This window comes from Crocodylus siamensis, chromosome 5 (assembly GCF_052110815.1).
Source record: "Crocodylus siamensis isolate JL-2025a chromosome 5, ASM5211081v1, whole genome shotgun sequence".
In the NCBI taxonomy this organism is placed as follows: Eukaryota; Metazoa; Chordata; order Crocodylia; family Crocodylidae; genus Crocodylus; species Crocodylus siamensis.
Genome location: NC_143399.1, coordinates 180632891 through 180658261, shown reverse-complemented (window position 1 = coordinate 180658261; position 25371 = coordinate 180632891). Strand labels below are relative to the sequence as shown.

Below are 25371 nucleotides of genomic sequence, written 5' to 3'. Positions count from 1 at the left end.
CAGCTATCCACTTGCTCAGCCATTATCAGTTGAGTTTACTATAGGCCTGTATCATGGGGATAATGGTCTGGAGGGTATACTTGCAATAATGACTTTGCAGAAAAGTTTGGGGTGACCATGTTACACATAAGAAATAACATGGAAAAAGGTGTAAAAATACTAGTAGAAGTGCCAGTGTCAAGGGTACAGGGTGGTCACAGACTGATGCAGAGAAGTGGTGGAAAGGCTAACTTCTAAGGTCCTTGAAGATATGGACAAAATATATTTCCCTCTTACTAGGCATGTCTACACATGCTGATTTAAGGTGCTTTAGCCATTTTTAAGGTGCATTAAGGGCACGGGTCTAGTAAGGCTAATTTTAGGCTAATTGCACCGAAATTTGATAAAGCCATCAAATTTATGCCATCAAAATTTAGGCGCGAATAGTTAAGGTGCCTTAAGGAAAGTGTAGACGCCTTAAGGCACCTTAACACTGCTGGTACCACCACTCCAGCTCCAGTATCTGCGTCTTGGAGAACAACATCTGTCACTTCTTCTTCTTGGAGGCTCCCAGCAGCAGTGCAGGGCCTCTCAAGCTTGGATCTGGTCCACTCTCAACCAATGCTGGGGAAGCAGGAACATGGGGAGGGGGTTAGAGCTGGGGCGGAGGCCAGGCCAGTTGCATCCACTCTCTCAGCCAGGCTCCCACTCTCTCCGCCAGCACTGGGCTGTACTGTCTGGCTACACTGCCATGGGCTCCAGGACACTAGCAGGCAGCTCAATACCCTGTGGCCAGGCCCAGCACTGAGTGCAGCTGCCTTGAGTTACTAGACATGGTCTGGGGGCTTGGGCACACCCTCTGCTTACTTGGAGCTGAAGCCACCTCTGGCTGTGATCCAATGGCCTCTGCACTCTGTACGTGCCACTGGCATGCCCTGCAGCCCCTGGGTGCATCCTGTGCCTTTCTCTGTGCCCCCTGGCCAGGAATGCACTTGCTCGTGCTGCCCCCAGCCACTTTCCCAGCACAGCACCCTCGTGCCACTCATAGGCCCTGGCATGGCTGTGCATGCAGGAGACTGTCCAGGGTGCTGCCCCGGCTGCAAACATGGGGGCGGTTTTGGGGTGGGGGAGAGAGGTTGGTAGTAAGTGACACTCGTAAGAGTACCTCTGGGTATCTGGGTATTTGGGAAAAACCAAACAGCAGCTATGAAGCATAATGTATGGCACCCTTAACAGCAGCAGTCACAGTGGAAGGGCCTATTCCTTCAGAGTGGCAAATATATCTGAAGCTAAGAAATGGGGCATGTTACAGATTCCTAGAGTTCTCCGTTCATCATGTAGCAGTTACTGTTCAGCTGAGGTTTAATATGTACCCAAATACTTGACAACCACTAGACAAGTCTTGAGTAGGATTGCTATAGTCAGGGAACAAAGATCTATGGATTTTTGCAGGGGTAAAGAAACACAAATAAGAGAAACCTGGAAAATGAATGAAGAGATCAAAAAAGAAAGGCAGTAAAATGTATGGACACTATTCCTGCAACTGACCTCTGCTTAAAAAGCTTATTCAGCCCTGAGGGGATGAGCAGTAGTAGGTCATGTCACAAAGCCAGGAAGAAAGTTAGAAAATAACTAGAACTTTAAAAAGGAAGAAGGGTGCATTAGAAGTTATCAAAATATTTTTAACATGTCTCTGTTTTGAAGACTCATGGAGAGGACTATCAAGTCTTCCACAGGGGATTTGCTGTGTTTGAGATTTCAAATCTCCAGGAAAATCAGCTGGGTACAGCAAGCATTTCTTCTTCCCTCTTCTGCATCTTTAGTGCTAGACTGCACAAGCCTCAATGGATTTGCTCATACAGTGCAAAAGATAGAGGTCTGCCATGGGTGCATTAAGACTGGAAATTATTGGCCTCAACAAAATATTTTTTAATTAAAATTTTTGTCTGAGATATGACAATTTTATGACAGTACCCTTCAATTTTATACTGTGGAAACAGAAGGGAAAAATGCATGCAGTCTGACTGACTGCTGCCAGAATGCTAGTAAAATCATAGTATGTATCCAACTCCTTCCAAGCATTGTTTCTTTAGTTTCTTCTAAGTAAGAAAATGATCATGCAGAAAAAGGGGATCTTTCATTAGTCCAAACTTTTTCTTAGACAGAGACAGAGACCCACTGTTAGTCAAGTCTTCTCTTTAAGTTGCTCCTGCCAGCCCAAATTGTTTAAGAACTTACTTTCTAGTTTAAAGAAAGCAGAGGAGAGGGATTACATATTCAGTGGCCACATCTACATGTACAATTAACGTGGTTGAACATTAGCTTATTGCTCCTGGGCATTGTGTTTGTATGTGCACCTGAAACCACAGCATGTTGAGCCAGGGAAGAGCAGTCCCAGCTAGCAGGGGACTCTGGGGGTCTGCCTGCCAAGTCAGAGCTGCTCCAGCCCAGCTCAACATGCTGCAGACAGGCTGGCAGGGGCACGAGTGTGCTTCAGTATAGGGCTGTAGGGCAGTGTAGGCAGCCCCTGCACTGAAGCATCCTTGTGCCCCAGCAAGCCCATCAGCATCTACACATGAATTGGGGTGGAATAAATAATTCTGCCATAGGATGGTATTTGTGTCTGGCAGTACTATCCTATGATAGACTTAATTAGTTCACCCCATCCTAATAGCACTGTACATATACACAGCAATGTTTTACTGTGGAACTAATTAGTCAACTCCGAACTAAATGTCTTGTGTAGATGTTCCCAGTGGTGCATCTACACATGCAATTAATATAAAGGAATAAACTCGAGTGTTCCAGCTGTTTGAGCCAGAGTACACTGCTCCCAGGCACAGCATCTACCTGTGCACCCAGAAGAGCAGCAATTTGAGTTGAGACAGAGCAGGCCCAGGCTGGTAGCAGGATCCAGGGGTCAGCCTCAGGCTCCAGATGGTGGTGCTGGGCAGCAGAGGTGCTGGCTGGGGCATTAGAGTGCTGAAAGTGCAGGGCTAGGTGGCAGGCAGGACCGCAATTTATGCCTGTGGTCACCATCCAAATGTGCGTTTCATCATGGCTAATTACTCTACTGTAAGATAGTATTGTCCCCAACAGTACTATCTTACATCTGAGCTAATTAATTTACTGTGCCCTAATACTGGTGCACATGTAGACAAAGGTGTAGGTTGTAGACAAAGACGCTTTTTTGCAGAGCACATGTGTAGATGTACCCAGTGGGTGTGTTAACATGTGCATTTGATGTGGGACCAGTTTACACATGAGTAAACTACACACAAGTAAATGCTTTTAGGCAAGCATCTAAGTGCGCAGGGACATGGGAGCCTCTGGGCCTGCTAAGCCAGCCAGGACTGGTGGCTGAACGCTGTGCAGGCCACCTGGGATAACAAGTGGCTGGAGGTGTTCTGCATGACCTGGGCCACCTTTTTGGACCTTCTGGAGCAGCTCTGCCTGCACCTGGAGCAGCAGGACATCATCAAGCCGTAGCCTGCCCTCCCCCTGACACCTGGCTGGCCCCCCTGACACCTGCCAGCCTTCCCTATGTGGGCCACCTCTTTGGCATGGGCAACACCACCACAGGGGAGGCCATCCTGGAGGTGTGCAGTGCCCTCCATGCTCCACGTGCATTACCCCCTGGTGGTGGTAGTGGGGTTCCATACCCTGAGATTCCCCCAGTGTGCCAGGGCCCTGGACAGGGCCCACATCCCCATCACTTTCCTGCCCCATGGGGACCACCCCTACTACAGCTGGAGGGGCTTTCACTCTGTTGGGCTTCAAGCTGTTGTCAACCAGTGGCACCTCCACCAACTTGAGCACCAGGTGAGTGGGCAGTGCCCATGGCACCCACATCTGCCAGAACTTGATCTTTTCAACTCTGGTACAAAGAGGTCAGTTTGAGCTGGGGGTGCCAGACCCCCAGCTGGGCACCATGGTAGTCCCACCCCTCCTTATCAGGGACCCCCCTTACCTGCTTCTCCCTTGGCTCATGCAGACCTACACCAGCCAGCTGAACCCCCACCAGACCCACTTCAACAAGTGCCTGGGCCAGACCCACACCCTGATGGAGTGCACCTTTGGCCTCCTCAAGGGACACTGGTGCACCCTCACCGCCTTTCTTGAGTTCACTGAGGACAACATCCCCTAGGTCATCATCACAGCCTGCATGCTGTATAACATCTGTGAGGCCTGGGGGGAGCTGTTTCATGAGGCCTGAGTGGAGGAAGCACAGAAGATGAAGGATGCCTGGAAGCAGGAACACCAGCTTTGGCACCAGCTTGGCACCAGCTTTGGAGCACCAGCTGGTGGCACCAACTCCAAGCACCAACTTCAGAGGCAGCAGCAATAGCAGCGGAGCCCTGGCCCCGCTGAAGGCCCAACCAAGCTGTACGACTGCCAGTGGGGGCCAGGGTACCAGGTGCGACCACCTCCTTTTGCACTCCCCACTGTAATCCACCTGGACAACCGCTTACAGACCCCCTACCCCACACTCCATCCCCAGCACCACACTCGCATGCAGACATTTCTCAGAAAAACATTTTACTGCCCTCACAACAAACAGACCCTCCTCCCCCCACCCTCCCCCACAAGAGAGCCTGTCCCCGCTCCCTCCCCAACAACAGAGCTCCTCCACCACCCACACCACCCACCATCAATAAAACACCAACTTCCTGTTGCAAACTATGTACAATGTGGCTTGTGTGTATGCCTTCCTGGGAGGCCACAGGGTGGGGAAACTTAGGAGGCAGTCAGGGACAGGCAGCCAACACCCAAGCCTTTGGCTGGTCCCCCACAGGTGTGCATGCAATGGCATACCCAGTGGATGGGGGACTTAGCCAGAAGCAATGGTGGCTGCTGGTCCCTTGGCATGGGTGGCTCCCCCTCTGGCAGCCAGTGGCCAAGGCCAGCAGAGCTGGTACATGGTCCTGGCCCCAGTGCACACAGCTCTGGCTCATGCCCATGTGGAGCTGGGGCGAGTGGCAGCACTGGACCGAGGCAGTGCGGTGGGTGTCAAGGGACCTGGAAGGGGACTGGGGCAGGGGCTCCTGGCTCATGGAGGGGGCGCTGGACCTCCACCCAGGCCCATGAGGGGACCTGCTGCTTGGCAGTGGGTGGCTGCCAGGGGGCAAGCAGGGCTGGGGCAGGGGCAGGATAGCAGGCAGCACAAAGGTGACCAACAGGGCCAAGATGGTGTCTAGCACCTGGCAGTTGTCCTTCATAGCCTGCACCGCCCTGACCATAACTATACTCTGCCACATGTGGCCTTTCCCCTGTGTGCAGCTGCAGGGCCAGCAGAGCTATGAGAAAGAAGCTGTTTGTGAGAGTTGGCAACATCTTTTGAGATAAAATGCTCTGTACCAGAAGCCATACACCACCTGGCCTCAGATCAGGGGTTGGGAGTGCACAGGTACCCATGGACCATGGTAAGTCAGTCAGACAGGCCTGGGCCCAGGCGGCCACTGGCCAAGCCCTTCCCCCCCATCTTTGTTCACTCCCTAGGGGCCAGTGGGTGATAGCCACAGGCAACCTGCCTCCTCCACTCCACTCCCGGGGGGGAACAGGCCAGTCTCCTAGCAGCACCTGCTTCCATGGCTTCAGACCCCACTGCCCTCCCTTCTCCTCCTGCAGGCCAGCCAGTCTCCTGCGCTGCCACCAAGACCACAGTGCCCAGGCTCGGGGGACATGGGGCTCCCAGATGACTGGGATGAGGAGCTGCCTCTGCCCCCACCCACCTCATGGGGGGCCTTTCCAGGAAGGTGCCCCAGGGCCAGTCCCCCCTCCCATGCCAGCACTGCACCCTGAGTATGCCCCTATTGCATGCATCCTGGGTGCTGCATGAGGAGCTGTTTGCATTGACCGAGCTATGCATAACCCACTACACCCTGGAGGTTCCAGTCAGTCCCAGCTGGCGTGTTACCAAATTTGTCCATCACCTTGGGGTGTGCTCACTTATAAGGGGTACGTTTCTGGGGTCTCTGTAATTCTATCAGTGTGCTGCTTGTGTTACTTGTGTTTCTATACAGAGTCATATCTCCCCCTTGTGTAAGTCCTCACCCCCAGTGGAGCTATTTTGCAGGACCTTGTTTCAATGGGGCTGGGTTCCTCAAACCACCGAATCAATCAAGCACATATATGCACATACACATACAGATCAACAAAGCATGCCTGAGCCAGGCTGGGTTATTTAGCATTGACAGGCTAACACCCTCATATGCCTTGAACTGAGTTAATCAGGGCAACAATAAAATGCAGTCAGATACAAGCACATGGGTGAACAGAGCACATTTGAGTTAGGCCGACTGTAGCAGGACACTAAGATGCCTGCTACTTTAAAAGCTGCAGTATGGGCTCAGGTGCTGGTCACTAGGGGCAACCAGGAGGCGCTAAGGGCCCACACCTGGTGAGTCAGCTGACTGGAAGGGGCAGGGCTGACCACTATAAGACCCAGACTGGAGGCTGCAAGTGTTCTCTCAACTGGCAGCCAGAAAGGAGTACTGTTTGACTAAGGAAAAGAGCTCCGCCCTGAATGTGGGAAAGGGAAAAGGCCTGGATGTACAAGCTGCTAGTTACATGGGTGAGAGATGTGGTGTGGTTTGGAGAACATTTATCCAGGAGGCTTAGATTTGTGTTATAGCTGATTGGTTTGTGTTATTGCTTTTGCTGTTATTACACCAGAGGACTGGGTGAGGCTATTAGGGGTTTGAGGAGGCCTCATAGGGGCTCCACAGTATTGGGGGGACCCTGGCGCCAGAGAAGGCGCAGCATTTGGGGTGCATTGACCACAGCCCCAGAGCAAGGGGGCCAGTGAGGAGCCTGGAGAGAGGGCTGTGAGGAGCAAGAAGCCCCAGAGCAAGGGGGGCAGAGATTGACGAGTGCCAGGGAACACGGTTGCGAGGCAAGCCAGAAGTGTCGGTGGGGTGCAGGAGCGTGAAATCGACCAAACAACGTCCAGTACATCTGCAAGGCTTGGGGTGTGGTATAGGGGTGGTTGGAGCCATGCGTAGCCCATAAGGCCGTGGGGCCTGGAATCCCATTATAGAACTGAGCCGCAGGGGGAACCAGCAGAACCGTAGCCAAGGGAATGAAGGGCAGCCTTCCTGCATAACTACAGAACATCAAAGACGTGGTGGGCAAGATCGTGAGGGTGCTTTAACACCAACTTGGCACAGTTGGGGGCGCTAGGGGAGATCATGGCCACCCCTAGGACCCCACGTTGTCACACTGAGTTATTCAGCATTGTCAGGCTTGACACCCTCATGTGCCTTGAACTCAGTTCATACCGTATTTCAGTAGGACGATAATAAATGCAGTTAGACACACATACACAGAGGCTAACAGAGTACGTCTGAGCAGGCTGGGTCGATCAGCACTTTTAGCTAATACCCTCATGTGCCTCAGACTCAGCCTATTTCAATTTCTTGTCACAGTAGTCCTAGTAGTAACTCCCTTGATGAGCAGATTTTGCCATAGTTTTGGACATTAGAGGGATCTTTGGCTTAGGTAAAAGAAGCGTTGTTGCAGAGCAAATGGGGGGATCAAGGGGAAGGAAGAGTAAGTGAGGTTCAGACAGAGAGAGTATAGCAACCAGCTAAACCATAAAAATTATTTACTGCCAGGTATATGAACTTATGATGATACCGGTAGTAATAGCCATACAAGAGAGACAAATAAAATAGTTACAATATTACAAAGTTTCAGTTAGATATTTGGGGAAGTCTAGCTCAAGTTTGATCAGCAAAAGTCAGGTTTAGAAAGCTGTGCCTGGATTAAGAGAGTAAAAGACAGGTGCCTGGAGTCAGAGAGAGAGTTGGGGTCTTGCCACTCAGCGAAGCTTGAACCAGTCGAGGTTCCCAGGTGTTTGTTGGAGCTTGCAGATAGGCAGAGCCCTCAGCAGGATCAATGAAGGGATTCTAGGCAGAAAAGGAGTGGAACTGGTGCAGCTTTTGGATACAAGCACCAGGACAGAAACTTGAGCCATTGTTAGTTCTCTACCAAAACCCCGACCCAAGCTTAAGGGAGAACACTAAGTTTCTTTATGGGTAAATGATGGTTCATATGCTGGATAATAGGAACTGATCACTCCTAGCTATGGATGGCATTACTCTGAAGAAGCTCACAATGCAGACAGGCAGATTCAGTGTTTCGGGTACCAATAAAGGAATCATTACTAGAATTGGTCTGATGGAAGCTGATCTGGGTATGTGCAGAGTGGGTTGACTAGCATTTGGAGCAGGGATCCTTCATCATGCAGTGCTCTCCTGCTTCTCTGGTCCCAGGGTTCAGTGCAGTCCTTGCCTTGGAATCTCTCTTCTCTATCCTGAATGCTAATGAAGGTGCTTTCCTGTCCTATCTCCCATGTAAATGAGTTGCCATCTGGTTCCATCTCCAGTGTAAATGAGACCAAGGGAGTTGCTTCACACCCATCACCCTTGTCTGGAGGGCATTAGGTGCCTCTCCCACTGCATCTCCATTGTCTTTTGTAAGTCCTTCCTCTAATCAGTTCTTGGGGGGGGGGGTGGCTGAGGCTTTTGTGAGTCAGACAGGCTGTGTACTGTGCCAGGGTTCCCCAAGAACACAGCTGACAGGTAACTGGTGATGATGGCATGCAGCTCCTGATGGACTCATCAGGCAGCTAGACATGGCGTGCAGCTGACCAGGTATAAGCCCCTGCTGGGGAGGAGCTGGCATATCTGGTGCCTGGAGGTAACATGGCCAGCTGTGCCTCATGGCTGAGGCTGAGGCTGCAGAGCTGTCGCAACAGGCTCTGGCTCAGGCTTCCTGAGCTGCTGGTGGAGACTGGGGGTGGGGAGCTTGGTGTGATAGGCTGCTGCCACCCTGAAAGGCCCTCCCTGCTTCACTTCTACTACAGTGTTAATGTCAAAATAGTATTTACTGTATGCCTGAATTAATCATCACAGATGTAATCCACACTATGGCAACATTTGGCCTGGTCTTACGGAAAGGAGAGTACATGGTGATAAATATAGAGGTTTGCTCATCAGTCAGAGGTGCCAACTCTTGTTAAGTGAACATCCAAACATAAATCACAATATAAGTCAAATATTCCCTCCCATCCACTCCAGTTCCACACAAAAAGAAGAATACCTCTATCATAAATAGGGGCTGTTCTGATGGCCCTTTATGGTTCTAACTCATTACTTCTTTTTTAGGGGAAGTAAAGATATAAATGCAGCTGTAAATAAATGCCATGAGCTCCAGTACTTTTTACATTTAACAAGGATAATTTAAATGTCCTTCTGGACTGTACAAATATATGAAATAGCCAAGTTGAATCTAGAATTGGAGTTATAGAAGATGGAAAGGTAGCCATTTACAGTCAGAAATACAATTCCACTAGTAGACCACTATCTATTTATATATACATTGAAGGAAAATAGGGGAAAATAAATACTAGGGTTGTACGAAGCTTTGGTCCCCAATTTGATTTGGCAGAGGTTCGGCTCTATTCGGTCGCCAAATCTCCAAATCCAAATCGAATCAGGAGACCCTTTAATCTCTCTGAATCAAATTGGAACCCTCCAAATCATTTCAGAGAGATTTGGAATCGTTTGGAGATTTGGACATAGACACAGCTTTAAATGTTTTTTCTACATACCTTGAGGTACCAGGCGGCTTGTGAATGCTGTGGTGCTGGGGCAGATGGAGTGTCCTATAGGAGCGTGGGGGACTCCCCAGTGCACTCAGCAGCAGACGTGGAAGTGGACCAGAAGCACTTCCGGGTCCACCAGGGAGCATGCAGGAGGGCCCCACCGTGCACCTCTCCCCTGGTTCAGTGACTGGTGCCTGCCTCTTGGGTCTGGGGAGGGGGCACCCCCATGGCTGATCGCAGAGCCAGGAGGCCCCTCCAGCATGCCCCCTGACAGACCCGGAAGTGGACCAGAAGTACACCCGGTCCACTTCTGGGTTCACCGCCAAACACGCGGAAGGCCCGCCCCCCCCCCATGGGATGCTCCATCCAACCCACCGTCACAGCATTCATGAGCCACACGTAGTACTTTGAGGCATGTAGAAAAAACATTTCAAGCCGTGTCTATGGCCGAATAGCTGATTCTCTGAATCAGCATGGAATCTTCAGATTTGGCCGGATGAAATCGGGGACAGTGATCCAAATCAATGAATTGAATCACTGTCCCCAATTCGGGCCGAATCTGAATTGAATATGGCCTGTTTAGCACACCCCTGATAAATACCTAGAACATACAGTAGCTGCTGAAGTAAAAATGCAACAGTGTATACATCCAAAGTTTCTGGTAACATGGCATTTTGATGAGAATTGCATTAAATGCTGAATTGACATAGGAATATTTTGTCCATTATTAACTTGGGAAATCCTGGTACCAAATCCTTATATTTTCCTTAACCGACAAGCAAAGCAGAAGTTCTCACCACTGCACATAAAAGTATGCTGCCTAGAATCTCTTTCTTTAATATTTCCAGATATATAAACACAGAGCACTATATAAATCACAATCATTCTGTGGAGACAGGTAGTAAGCTATGACTCAAGTCAGGCAGAACGAAGGGTAGACTGGCACCTTCACTCTTGTTTACTTCCACCTGCATGGATAGTCAGTATTATCATATAACCAGATCAGTAAATCATGCTCTGGCCTGAGAAGTCAAGGAAGGTATATAACTGTCCTTGGTAGACAAGGTTCTTTGGGTAAACCTGGTATCTTTTATTAGACCAACTGAGTAGTTGGAAAAAAATGTCTTAGCGAGCTTTCAGGTTTCAAAACCCTTCATAAGGCTGAGAAAGCATCTGCAGTTGGTGTGTGCTCTTCCTGGATGGAATGAATAGTAAAGAAGCCAGAGGTTGGTATTGTAGCAAAAACCCATTTTTTTTTCTTTTAAAATGCATTCCCTCCCCTTCCCCAACCATTTCTGACTTTTTCTTTCCCTCTCTATTCCCTATAGATAAGTATATGTGAGCTAAGACATGGGATAAGCTTCAGCATTTTATTTTGGTAACAAGCTGCATTTGTTTTGTTTTTTCTCCTCCCTTATATCGTATAATTATTATGTTTATATTGATTTTTACTGTTCCATATTACTGTTTTACTGGTACTATATGATTTAGGCCTACATATGTAAGTTAGCATAAGTCACGTCAAGTTTCCCTTTTGTTTGTCAAGTCTCCATCCTATCCCCAGGCCCAGTTGTGTAACCCATGATTCACACCTACCCCTCCTATGTAACTTGGTTCCTGAATGAATGGGGATGAATGAGGGTATTTGAAAGACCATGGCAGTAGGTCTAAAAATAGCTCCTTCTGAATGACCAAACCATCAACACCAATACCTGGATCAATGACCCAGCCCTTGGAACTACCCTCAGCATTCAAGAAACAAAAGATGAAGCAACCCACCATTGTGCCAAGGCTGCACATGCTCGGTAAGAACACCTGGAGCCATCTGGAACAGGACTGACCTCCCCATAGGAGATCAGAGGTAGGTAGTCTGCCCCATAAAAAGGGTAGTGACAACTGACTCCTTGCGATGTTCTCTCCATCAGGACCAGCACCATGCCATACCACCAATCCACCATGGCGACCCTGCTCTGAACAACACCTACTGGACAAGGATCCCTTTCCAGCCTGGATAGGTAGCTATTACCCCCCCACCCACTCTTCAACCAAGAACTTGGACTCTGCTTCTCTTCCCCACCTGGACTCCAAACCTTCTACTGAGCCTTTCTCCTGCTGCCTGTGTGTGTGAACCAATAACTTCATGGGGCTGTGTAATGTGTTTTCTGTTTAATAAAAACAGTTATTTGGACCCCTAAGTTGGGTTTTGCTTTACTATGATTTGGTCCTGCTCCAATCTCTGCTCCCCTAACTTCTGTCTTATTTCTCCCCCTTCTGCTTCTGGCTCTCTGCCACCTCCAACACCTGTCCTGAGCTCCTCTCTGCCTCCAAACCCCATTTCTTTGCTACTGTCTTATCCCTACTGCTTTTCCTTTTCCCCTGAGCAACCACATTTCTGCCTCTCTCTTTTTCCTGGCTGTCTCCCCCTTTCCACCACTTATCTGCCCCCCCCAACATCTCAGCTGTCTGCCTGTTTCCAGCCCCAATCTACCTTAAGTAACCCCAAGCCTCAGTTCCTGTCAGCTTCTCTCTAGTCTACTGGTTCTAATCTCAGTTCTGGCAACTTTCACTCCCTACACTTTAACTCTCTCTCTCTCACCTTAACGTTCCCCCCCAGGTATCCCAAGCACACATGTATACCATGCCATCCAAGTTAGGAACTTACCTATGTGTAGGTGGGGTGTGTGTATATATGCATAATTATTACACACACAGACCTACACATACACATATATAAATAAAATGTCATTGTGTGTATGATATATGGATTAGTGATGTGTACCTGCGTCTTGGTGAGCAAAGGAGCATTCATTTTCCATGATGAAAAACCTAAAATCAAAAGCCAAAATTCGCAGGTATTAAGAAGTTATTTCATTATAGTGACTGAGGCCCTGGTACGCTTCCAAAATGCTTTAAAAATGTATGCATATCAATAAAACATTCCTGTTTAACTGATACCTATGTGTATAGTAGCATTTCATTTTAATCACAGAAAAACACTTTTATTTGGGGTTTTTAACTTGTCATTTTTATCAGACAATTTGAGAATTGTTACAAGGCCCCCAGTGTGACCGGCTCATGCGGCACCTGGCACAGGAACTCCCAGAGCGTATAAAGGCTCCAAGTCCAGCCGCCCTGCTCAGCGTATCCTACACCTGCTCCTCCCGGTTTTCTGTTCCTAGGTCTGGCTGCTGCTTACCCTGGGACACCTGCTGGGCTGTTTCCTTTAACACTTACGCAGCAACCCATCGTTTGTCTTCCCCTTCCATATTTTCCCCAGATTCTTCCATCCCTGCTTGTTCGCTGCAATCCTCCCTCTTAGCCCTGATTTTCCAAGGCTGGAGAAGGGCAAGGCTGGTGGGTTATGCTCCTAGCATCCACTCTCTGGCCTGCGCGCGCCGCCTGTATCGACAGCCTTTGGGCCTGCTCATCCCGCCCACTCTCCGCAGGGAGTGGGCCCAAGGCCGGGCTGGTGCTGCCCGCGGAAGTAGAAGGGTTTAGGACGGGCTCGGGGTCGGCACTGCCGCGACGTGTTTCGGCTGTAAAGGCTGGAGAGGGCTCCCGGGAGCGGTGGGGAGCGCGCGGCACGTGCGGGGTTTGCTGGGGCGGGCAGGGCGGCGGCTGGGAGTGGGCTAAGGGCGCTCATACGGTTGGTGCGTGGCAGACGACCGGGCTGCTCCGCTGTCACTGCGGCTTGTACCGCGGAGCAGCCCTTGCGAGCCGCCCGGACGCGCGCAGCCACGCTGCCCCCAGTCCCTGCCGTTCTAGCTACAACTCCTGGGGGCGGGGCCACCGCCAGGCGCCCGGAGCAGAAGGTGGGTTGCTGTGCAACGTCATTTCCGCTCCGCTGCGTCCTGCGGAGCGATGGCAGCGCTGGTTGCCATGGCAGCGGCCGTGCCCACCGCGCGCCCGCCATGAGCGCCCTGTCCTTCGGACGCGGGGCCTGGCCGGGGCTGGGGCCGGAGCTCTGCCCGTCCGAGCAGACCCTGGAGCTCCTGGCGCTGCCCTGCTGCCTGGAGGAGCTGGAGGCTGCGGCCCGGTACCGAGCCCACCTGCCCCCCGCCCCCCGCGCGAGTCCCGCCTCCCGCCGCGGCTGGTGCAGGGCGGCGTCCCGGGCCTGAATGTGCTGAGCAATGGGAGAGGCCCTTGCGGTGTGGGGTCGTGCCTGTTCCTAAGTCAGCAGTTCCCAGGCTGTTGGTCACAACCCCAAATGCAGCTGCAGCATGAGTGGATGGGGGGCTGTAGGTGGGGAGATGGGGCCAGAGGTGGGGTCATGCTGAGGAAGCGTTTGGGAAGCTACGTCCTGAGCCCTCCAGGGGTCCTCAGGAGCTTTTCTCTAGGGGCTGTCAGTCTCTCTGCCTCTCTCTTCCTGTTCTTCTCAGATGTCTTCCTTTAAAGGTGTGTGCTGCTCTCTTTCCGTTCCCCTGCCATCGTCTTTGATACCGTTTAGTTAAAATAAACAGCATTCTTCTGATACGGCAGCTGCATCTGCTTGCTTATTTTGCATTCGGAAAACTCTGGGGCAGCAACTCTGCTTTCCTGGTAGGCGAGCGCAGTAGCGAACGGAGCTGGGCCAGTACCAGAAACCAGCCTGTTAGTTTAAAGTTCTTGATGAGGGGACTTATGTCCTTGAGAATCTAAGTTGTTGATCTAGGTTTATTGACATAGTAGAAAAATAGCAGAAAGGAACTGGGCTTCAAATCGTTCATGTTTCTGGCTTTGCAAACTGATTGTTAGGTTGAGCCTTGATAGGTCTTTTGTAAACAAGGTAAGTTTGAAGAGTAAGAGTGGTTCTGCATCAGTGATTCTCGACCTTTTTATGCTTAAGACTCCTAGCAAAATGTTAGCTTTTAATTTTTACTTGTTTGTTGACTACAGAAAAATAAGAGAGCAATTCTTCTGTTGCAAAGAACTTAGAAAGGCCACAGTAGGTCAGAATGCTTTTATGATTATGGATTCTTATTTTAAATCTCTGGGTTTATCTTGTGAATCGCATTTTTATATCTCATAGTGCTAATATTGCATGGCACCCCATGGTACCCTTGAAAGGCTCTCAAAGCACCTTGACTACTATAGGCCCATCAGTCTTACCTTAATCCTAGGGAAACTCTTTGAGAAGATCATCATGGAGCACATCTGTGATGGGCCGGCTTCAGGGATGATGTTCAAGGGCAATCAGCACGGTTTTAGGGGCAGGTCATGTCAGACCAACCTGATTGCCTTTTATGATAAGTTCACAAAAGCCTTGGATGCAGGTGTTGCCTTGGATGTAGTCTTTCTGGACTTCAGCAAGGTCTTTGACACCGTCTCCCACCCCATCCTCATTAAAAAATTGGGCGACTGTGGCACTGATGCCTACACAGCCGGATGGATTGCAGATTGGCTGAAGGGTCGCACTCAGAGGGTGGTAGGGGATGGGTCATATTTGACCTGGGGAGAAGTGGGCAGTGGAGTCCCCAGGGCTCGGTCCTTGGGCCTGCGCTGTTCAATCTCTTTATTAGCAATTTGGACGAAGGGGTGAAAAGCACCCTGTTTAAATTCACTGATGATACCAAAATTTGGGGTAAGGTGAGCAAGCTAGGAGGGAGGGAAAGGCTGCAGCAAGACTTGGATAGGTTACAGGGGTGGGCTAGCAAAAACAAGATGCGCTTCAACACTGACAAGTGCAGGGTGCTGCACTTGGGTAGTAGTAACCAGCAGCACATTTACAGGATGGGAAACTCCCTTCTTGAGAGCATGGAGGCAGAAAGGGATCTTGGAGTCATTATTGACTCCAAAATGAACATGAGCTGACAATGCGAGGTCACGGTTGGAAGGGCTAACTGCACCTTGTTGTGCATCCACAGGTGCATCTCTAGCAGGGGCAAGGAGGTGATCCTCCCCCTCTATGCAACACTGGTCAGGCCACAGCTGGGGTACTGTGTCCAGTTCTGTGCGCCCCATTTCAGGAGGGATGTGGACAACATTAAGAGGGTCCAGAGGAGGGCCACCCGCATGATCTGGGGACTACAGGGCAGACCCTACAATGAAAGACTACGGGACCTGAACCTGTTTAGCCTTCACAAGAGAAGGCTGAGGGGCAACCTTGTGACCATCTATAAACTCACTAGGGGGGACCAGAAGGGTTTGGGAGAATATAACAAGGAATAACGGCCACAAGTTGTTGGAGAGTAGGTTTAGTTTAGACATCCGTAAGAACTGAACAGGGCGGCTAGGATCTGGAACCAACTTCCAAGGGAAGTGGTGCTGGCTCCTACCCTGGGGGTATTTAAGAAGAGGCTTGATGCCTACCTAGCTGGAATCATTTGAGCCGTTTTTTTTTTTCCCCTGCCCTGGCAGTGGGTCGGACTTGAAGATCTATAAGGTCCCTTCCGTCCCAACTTCTATGATTCTATGACTGAGAATTACTGTTCTAAACAAATGCTTTCTAAGATACTTAATTCTACCCACTGTGTATAGAGCAGTGGTCCTCAACATTTTTAGACTCAAGACATCCCTTGGAAAATGCCAGCTCTTAATTTTCACTCATTTATTTTTATTATAGAAAAATTGTAGAGCAATTTTTTTTAATTGCCGAGATCTCAGGAAGACACAATAGGTCAGAATGCATTTAATACTATGGATTCCTAGTTGAAATCTCTGGGTTTATCTTGTGAATCATTGTGCACACACTGGTGCTAACACTGTGTGGCACCCTTGACAGGGTTTCAAGGCACCCCAGGCTGCCACACCATCTTGGCTGAGAATCACTGGTATAGAGAGCTTAAGTGCTTAACACAGGGTTTTGGGTTTCACTCATGGCCAGGAATGTAAAGTTAGGTGCTGTAATGCCTAATGGGTTCCTAAGTCTTGTACTGGTTCTTAGCCACCAGACATCTAATTTACCCTGAAATCAAAGGGAGTTCTGCATATAAGCTATTTAGTTAATCTTTGAAAATACCGTTCAAAGCCTTCAGTTCTATCAGCACACACTAAGGGCTAATGTGTTTTCTTGTCAGAGTCAGAACTGGCCTGTACTTTACCCTGGGTGGTGGCAGCTCATGGTGTGGGAAAGGAGGCCAGGGGTTCACTGCTGAAATGGGCAGATGTTGCTTCCTTTTTTGCCATTGATATGCATGATGAACAGCCATTTAAACACCTAGTTTTTGGAAGCAAAAATAGATTACATTCACCCCATCCTCAACAGCAGCAAACCTCTGGCTGCTACTGCTTCCCCACCATACGCTGCCATTGCTGCTCTGTCCTCTCCGCTGCTGAGCTTGAATCTGGAGTGACTAAAGGGAAAGTGAAGGGTGCAGGAGGGGCTGTAGGAGCTGGGAATAGGAGGATGAAGTGCCCCTCTAGCTCATTCTGCTGCCCTTAGGCAGTGCCTGGGACTCATGCCTCACTTGCCCACCCATTGTTACTCTACTAATTTCTGTAGTCATGAAGAGTCATGGCTGAGCCTGAAGAATTAGTGTATAAATAAAAACAAGATTTTATACTACTCTGAAGACTCACTTCCTGCTTAATGCAAGAATATCTGTTTCAACAGGCACCCATTTTGAATGAGTAAAAGTGAACAAATATTCTTGAAGTGTTTTGTTTTGAAATGAGTTCTTAACCAGATGAATCAAATTTATTCCAAAGGTATATTTAATTAGTACACTTAACCCCCCGGGATGGTTGGATTTAAGGACTAAGTAGCCCCATTTTACAGATATGAAAAAGTAGACAGAGGCCGTGTGTCCCTGTTTGTTTCTCTGCAGACAAGAAGCAGCAGCGCACCTTGTGCTGCTGCTACGTGTCCCTGGGGAAAGCCTGTGTTTTGCACCCTCTCGTGTACAGCAGGTTACCCCAGGTGAGGCTGCAGATGGATTCCAGGGGGTTCAGGGAGCTGCAGCCATGGCACTCCTGCAGCAGGGAGCCTCGCCAGCAGCTGGAACATGGCTCTGGCAGGCCAGGCTCTGGTTTTGAGCAGTGTGTGCTACCACCATGTGTGCCACTCCATTTTTTTAAGGTATGGGTTTTGTTGACCCCAGGATTTCCTGGGGTCAACCCAACCCCCCATGCTGCAAGGTAGCAACGCGGAGAGTGCCACACTTTGCATATGTAGGCATCACAAACTGTATATCCACACTTGTATGGATGCAGCCAGAAAGGTTAATTGACTTGCTTCAGGTTAGACACTGAGTCAGTGGCAGAGCTGTGTTCAGAAGCAGAGTTTTAACTTCCTATCACGTGGGGACTGAGAAAACTATAATTGTCAGTGGTCAAATGAGTCAGTAACAGATCTGGGATTAGACATAGAGTTTCTGGCTATCAAACATGAAAATAGTGCTAGGCACGAACTAGCCACATAGGTCCCTGGTGATCTATCAGTAATCTGTAAATCACAGATCAAAATTCTTGATATGATAACACTGGCATTCAGAGTATTTCAGAGGGTTTCATGGTGGAGCAGCTTTTGAAAGCGTTCTAGTCCACTAGCATTGTTTCACCTAACAAAGGGGCTGGCAGGGTCAAGCTCAGTGTAAAACACATTTTGCCAACTGCTTTACGGTTAAGAGTAGACGCCTTAACTTTAAGTTTAACCTGATGTGTCTGTCCTGTGGCAAGTGAAATCTCAGCTTGATCTTCCCTCCATACTCTCTTAATATTTTAAGGGGGGTGTTGTCAAAACTTTGTATTTTTCCCCCTCAAGTTTAGCCTAACTAGCCAGATGCACTATTTCTGAGAGGTTTGAGTCAACCTGAGTGAGGTCAAAGGAGGAATTTGGCCAAGAATGGCACAGGAAAGCATAGTTTATTGTTATAGTTGTATGGCATTTAAAAAGAAAATGAAATGAGATACCAGTTTTCAGTCTCAATTTAGACATGGAAATTAGTTGGTGCACCTAGGAATTTTTTTAAATGGTAGTTAGCCGTTTGTATAGAAGGCAGCAGTTACCTCTCATGTGCCTTGATGCTGGGTTTTTGGCTTTTCTGAGATGCAATACATTGAGATGTTTTATGTTTGTTATCCCAGTGACCAATCAATAGAAAATCCAGTATGCCCAGCTCTAAAATTTAGTATCTCTTGGATTGATAATTATTTTAAAGAAATGATATATATATACACAAGTATAATTAGTCACAAAATACATTCTCCCCTGTTGTGTGTTCTCTTTTAAGGGCTTACATTTCAGAACAAACCTAATATTTTAGTTTGCATATATGACTAGAAAATTTCCCTTTGTGGAAACAAACATAGGCAATGGAGACTGTAAGCACACTTCTTATTCTGATCTTTCAAATATTACCCATCTCTCTAAAAGAAGTACATTAAGAGAAGCAATAAGAAATATATTTTGGCTAATCGTTGCTGGTTAGCTATTCAGGTCTTAAGGGCAGTTTGTTAATTAAGAACATAAGTTAATTAGTAACCCATATTCAATAATTTTTGTTGTTTTTTTTTTCAGGCCTTCCATTTCAGATGACTTAAAAATAGGCTATTTTGTCACAGACCATGCTACTCAAACAGATATCACAGAAGTAGCTGAACTAAAGGAGCTGACTAATACTACACAAACTTTAGTACAGGTTAGATAGTTTCTCAGATATCTGTCAAGGTATTCTCTGTTTTGTTGGAGAATGCATTCTCTGTCAAAGTAATTTGCACTCTTTAAACTATTTAGGAAATCTAATCTAACTTTTCTTCTTCCCTCATGCATGTTTCATTTAAATTACAGCACCACTCTAACACTACCATTTAAATTACACAAATCTTTGTTCTCCTAATAGAATATGCTAATAACTCCCATTAAAAGAAGTAGTTGTGTAAGGGGCTGGAAAAACCTGTTATCCTAATCAGAGAATGTTATGCTTATGTAAAAAACAAAACAAAAAAGCCCCAACAACAAAAGGAAAAACAAACTCTGAACAAGTGTATAAAGAATAGTAGAAGTTTAAACGTGGCAAACAACAAATATGTAAATAAATAGTCTAAGGCCCAGATGCCATTCTACCTATGAGTCATCTAACAGGAGAATGTCTGAAGAAATATAGGATGCCATCAGCCTTTGCCTACCCATTGCGTGGAAGTAAGAGCACTTTTCTGGGAAGTGGGAAATGCCCTCAGGCTGAACAGGGTCTGCAATCATGTTCTCAAATCCTGGCCAATTACTAAGCTTTTGGGCAAAAGATAGATAGGTCCTTCTTCCCCATTTTTTGTGATTTAGGTGCTTAAGTCTAAGCTGAAATTACAAGATAGATGCAGTAACGGTTCCGAACTCCAGGTGGTCCCAACCCCCCCTTCCGGACACCGCCTCGCCCCCCGCGACCAGGCGGGCGAGGAACAGGCGCCGGAGGAGGACGTGGAGCTGAGCCCGGCACCCTCCAGCCGGCTCCGCGAACCCCACGAGGGGGGAGAAGCATCCACCCGGAGGGCAGCGACCAGGACTCACCGCCATGGCCAGCGCCTTCCCGTCGGGGGGGCCGGGGTTTCTCTCAGGTCCCGGCTAGGTTCCCTGGGGGCCGACGCGGCTGGGGCCGCCCGCCCGGACGGGCCCTCCCCGTCCCACGCGCCGGCCGCTCGGAACCTCCCAGCCACCACGGACGCCCGCCCGTTTCTTAGACCAAAATAGGATCATACTTACATGCTTAAAAGTTGCTTGGTGCTCCTCAGATGCCAACTAGATGAAATAGCATCAGACACTAAGTCTTTTTTTTTTCTCCTAGGACTCTAGCCATGAATCTAATGATTTATCACTGGAAGGGATTAGCCCAACTCAGTTAACACCTGTTGTGAATTTGACACTGTGTACATAATACACAGGGGAAAGGGGACTGTAAAATAGGACAATATCCTTACTCGCACAATATTATGTATGAAAATAAAAGTGGTATGACAGTTGGTTACTTCCTTCTCCGAGTTTTAAAACAGAAGGTAAAGGTTTACCTTGGAAAACAAAAGTATTGTATGACTTTAGAGGAGCCTATATCTTAAGAACTCTTGACTGGGCTTGTCTTTAATAGTAGGCTTTTCCTTATCTCTCTCTCTCTCTCTTTACTTTTTTATCTTTCCATTTATATAATATTATATTTGGTATGGAGGTATAGGCATTGCATTGGGCATAACTTGCCTCACCCAACATTCTCTTAGTGGCATAAAAACCAATTCCAGAGAGATTAAGTCCCAGATCCACAGAATTATTTAAGTACCTAACATGGCATTTAGATGTCTAAATCCTGCCCACATCCAAAATTGTGACCCTCAAATCCCCAGACTAGCTGCTTCCTAACGGTGTGGGTGCCTAAAAATCTGGCAACACCTCAACTTTCAGCACTTGCTTCCCCTGTGAAACAAAGTTACCCTTAAATCCCCAAATTAGCTGCTTCCTAATGGTGTGGGGTCTACATTTCTGCTTTTGGTCATACCCAGAAGGACTACTATTTTGATAGAGCTGAGTAGGTGAGTGCCTTTTCACGCCTACACCCTATTGCTCTGAATGCCAAACTTAGCTTTTTATCATCCATCAGGAATGATCATGCCATGCTCAAAAAGAACATATTACAGATATGTCAAGTGTGACATTGGCACTACATCACATAATTTCTTTTTATGATTTGTTTTGTTCTGCAAAAATGATGACATTTTGCCTTGTATAAACAAAACTTGTTTTTTGGCAAGAAGTTCTTCCAAAATCCTCCTTTTTAGAAAGATGTGCAAGTATTTAATTTGGTTTAAGAGTCAACAAATTTGGCCAATTATTGCCGTGTTTGAACAAATCATGAGAACTGGTGCACATTGCTTTCAGGCTATCTTATTTATTACCAGTAGAAAGAATTGCAGAAAATATTCTTTGTTGTATATGTAACATCAGTCTTTAAATTTTTAGCTGATTGACTCCCTCCAGCAAGATTTTTTGATCTACAAAAATGTCCTTTGTTCACAATATGAAGAAAAAATACAAGAGCATGCTTCAAATCTTTGTAGACACATAAATGACAGGCTGAACGACATTGAAGATTTTCATAAAAAGGTACAAAGTAACTCCATTAATCAGTTATATGCATAACATTTATAAGATACCTATTCTCATGAATTTATTCCCTGTTTGTTTAGATTGTGAACTAATTTTATCTTGTATTATTATTTATCAAAGGTACTGACAATAAATAAATGAAGGAAACTCCTACTGCAAATATATAAAATGGTTCTCCATAAATTTGTTGTCAGGCAAATAGCAGGCCATGCTGTCCTCTACATATAAACATCTAGGAAGCTGTCTACAGAAACCTCCTAAATAATAGAACAACATTTGATACTAAAAATGTACTGTAATAATGAGGATTTTAAAGTAAAAGCACAGTGAAATTGATAGACCTAAATTTTAACCTACCTTTTTTTCTTATGTGTTTACAAAATCTTTACAGTTATTTAAGCAATGGATTATCTTCCAAAGCAAATGCTATATTATCTATTAGTTAACAAAGACAATTATAGCCTATATCCTAGTATTTGCATACAAGCCCACAGGAACAATCAGAGCAAACCCATCCATAAAGGAATTATATCCAGTTTCAAGTTTCCAAGTTATCTCACCTTATGAGGGCACCTTACTTCAGTGCTTCAGAACACACCCTGGCTCCCAGTAGCTTTTCAGGTGCAACTCAGGGTACTGGTTTTGACCTGTACGGCTCTAAATAAGTGGTTCTCAACCTTTTTAGACTTGAATCCCTGGATAGACTTATGGTACCCCTCATAAGATGTCAGCTTTTAGTTTTCGCTCTTTTTTTTGACTACGGGGAAATAATAGCAATTTTTCTGTTGCAAACAACTCAAACTACAACTATGTGTTTCTGTTTGAAATCTCTTGTGAATTTATCTTCTGTGAATCATGTTTGCAAACCAAACAGTGCTAACATTGACGAGATCTCAAGGCACCCTGGTTGAGAATCACTGCTTTGAACAGTCTGGGTCCTATATACCAAAGAAACTACCTTCTCTCTTATGTTCTGCCTTGATCCCTAGGTTCAGCCAAGATCAATCTCCTGCAAATACAATCTGTTCACCACATTCTCTTGATGAAAATGTGGGATTCCATTTTTGGTAGTATCTCTTCAGCTCTGGAACTCCCTCCCCTATGTGGTTCCTCAGAGTGCGAACCTGGACATCTTCAAAATGTGCTGTAATATGCTTTCATTTGGATAGCCATTCAGCAAGCAAGATTAAGTTGGGATATTGTTTGGGGGAAATGTTTTATATACCTCAATCTATTATTTAATTTTTAAGCTGCTTTAATAAATTATTTTTGTGTTTTATTGTAAGCCAGCCTGAGGCTTTTTTGGGAAAAGTGGCATACAAATCTAATAAATAAATGACATGACTAACATTTTAAATTATAAGTTCCAGTTTTCAAACACTTGACACATCCAGTAATTAAAATAGTAAGATGTTGTAAATAAGCGATTTTCACACGTATAAGCTTTGTGCATATCTAAATTTGTTGGGAATTGTTAGATTTTTTTTGTTAGGGAAAATTTAATAATTTTTGCATACAGGTCTCTAAAGTGTATATGCATGTGCATGCACATGGGTGTGTGTAGTAGAATTATTTAGCTAAACTTGTAAAAGAGTTTCTTGCACTTCAATGTTATAAGCAAAAAGGTGACAAATTATCCTAGGGACACTAATCTAGTAACTTTATGTATTTATACATTTTTAATTTAAGAATTTGGACATCTTTTAGATTTTCTTCAGTGGAGAAAAAGAAGAAACAATAGTAATGATGGTTTTTAATAGTCTGGATTTTTTAAGCAACCAATAAAACAATTTCAGTAATCAGTTAAATTTTAAATTTCAGAGAGAAGCCCAAATTCGACAAAGCTATCAGCAGCAGCTCTCTGATGCACTTGCTGTTCCCAGAATGGACTTTGAGGTGGGTTTTAATTATGACTGCTTTTTTGGTAGAGCAGTTATTTCACGAGTAAGATGCTGCATTATGCTTTCTACAAGCCACAGAATTTTTAATAGTCAGCATGGCAGTGCACTATAAATGCTAAAAAAAAGTCTTAAATCTATCATAAGGATAAAGTATTTAAAAATACACTACATAGAAAAAAGTTGTTTCATTTGTTTCTTTGAATAAAGAAACAAATGAATAAATGCACAGCTAAGGCAAGTTAAAGCAATTTGCCTAAAATGTTAGTTTCTAGTCACCATCTTCTGCCTTTTTCATAGAATGATTTTTAATTCTAGCAAGTCAATAAATGTATTTCTTTTTTACATATGGAAGTTTTAAGTTAAACAGTCATCAAGAAGCAGAGTTTTGCCATTGTTGTTGTCATTTTTAGGTTGCTGCCGTCACCCTGCTGATTTCTTTTAAAACTCTATGAAGTGCTTGAATTTACTTATTGTCCCACATATATTTGCCACAACCTATGGTCAGTGCCTTTAAAACTTTTCTATGGAGGTTTCTGGCACTATACAAAAAGAATGTCTGCTCTGCGTCGAGGGCTGATGATTATATTTAACATTGTTTTGAAGTAATTATTAATAGTCCTTTCAATACTTATATTCTAAAGCAAATAAAATCCCATTTCTGAGCATTCTAAATAATGTTCAAACTAGTGGAATATTATTTGTTATGAAGCCTTGTGCATTTCTAGTAGTTGGCTTTTCCACAGAATTGTCTCATAATTTTTTTTCTACTAATCTCTGATCAGTCCAATTCTGCAGATATTTATTATTTGTGCAGTGTACACTTGTTTGGTTGCCACCTTTCAATTTGCAAAATATCAGTTAGGGTTTTTCATGTAAGAAAGGAGGTATAAAGAGAGATCACTTTGCTGACTAACTGCTCAGATGTACTTTAATCCCAGCTCACTGTATCAGATGCTGTGAAAGGACATGCAGAAAGCAGAGTATGAGAGAGAAAAATTAAAATACAAAAGACAAAAGTGGGTAGAGAAAGGAGGAGGCACCAAAGTTAACCCAGGTTATTTATTTAGCAAATGCAATTCCACAAAGCCAACAATAGCCTTCTCTTTCAGAATTATTAATCCACTTCTTAGTTTGTAGAGGAGGCACTCCTTGGTGATATGTGGCATTGTTTGCATCTCTCCACAAATGCACGGTGGGTTAGCACTGAGGCCTCAGTGACAAAGGTTGGCTGCACAGGGGCCTTAGCCTGTCTTGAACCTGTTTAGCAGGGACTACTCGCCGTGATAGCTCAAGGCCAGTATGTTGTTGACAAGTGGGGTTTCTCACAAAGAGCTTGTTTGTGACCTTGTGTGATTCCCATTCCTTGATCCAGAGGGCTTCTCCAAACAGATTCTGGTCAGGGAGGTTGCTTTATAAGGGGTGTTGTGAAAGAAGGTGGGCCTTGGGTGGGTTAAATAGGTCATTGGTTAGGTAGGTAAGGTGCAGCATGGATGGTTTTACCAACTTTTGAGTCATCCTCAGTCAACAAATGTGTGGGGGAGTGATATTTGCAAGGACAGGAAGCCAAGGAAGGTTGAGTGGAGGGTTTCAGTTATGATACTCATGGTTGCATTCAGCTGTGTCAACAAAATGTTTATGTGATGATCTTTGCCAGACAGGTGCACAATACTCTGCTGATAAGTATGATAAGGCAAGAGCTGAAGTCTGGACTATTGTGGCTGCAGCTCCCCATGTTGATCCAGCAAGCTTAGCTAGCAAGTTGTTTCAGGATTTGACCTTTGCTGTTATTTTCTTTAGATGTTCCCAGAAACTCAGGGTCCTGTCTAAAAACACTCCAAAGAATGTTGGGCAGGGATCATGTTTTAGTCTCTGACCACCCA

General features: G+C 46.2%; 1 protein-coding gene and 1 long non-coding RNA gene across 3 annotated transcripts in view; one reads left to right on the top strand and one right to left on the bottom strand.

Annotated features, from left to right (window-relative positions):
- Positions 1-10398: 10398 nt before the first annotated feature.
- LOC149864991 (uncharacterized) lies at positions 10399-12944 on the bottom strand. Its single transcript, XR_016442334.1, has 3 exons — positions 12824-12944; positions 12369-12415; positions 10399-10784 (listed from the first exon to the last, which is right to left on the bottom strand). It is a non-coding gene; the product is annotated as an uncharacterized LOC149864991 (long non-coding RNA).
- The window catches only part of C5H10orf67 (chromosome 5 C10orf67 homolog), an 88961-nt gene continuing 76192 nt past the window's right edge, over positions 12603-25371 (top strand). The window contains exons 1-4 of one of the 2 annotated variants that reach the window (XM_090047322.1): positions 12603-13156; positions 19026-19146; positions 21444-21587; positions 23412-23486. In XM_090047322.1, coding sequence (XP_089903448.1) covers positions 12951-13156; positions 19026-19146; positions 21444-21587; positions 23412-23486 — 546 coding nt within the window. In that variant the 5' untranslated portion in view covers positions 12603-12950. Of the gene's footprint in view, positions 13157-13423; positions 13626-19025; positions 19147-21443; positions 21588-23411; positions 23487-25371 lie in introns of those variants that run through there. The other variant, XM_090047321.1, reaches the window with a different exon arrangement.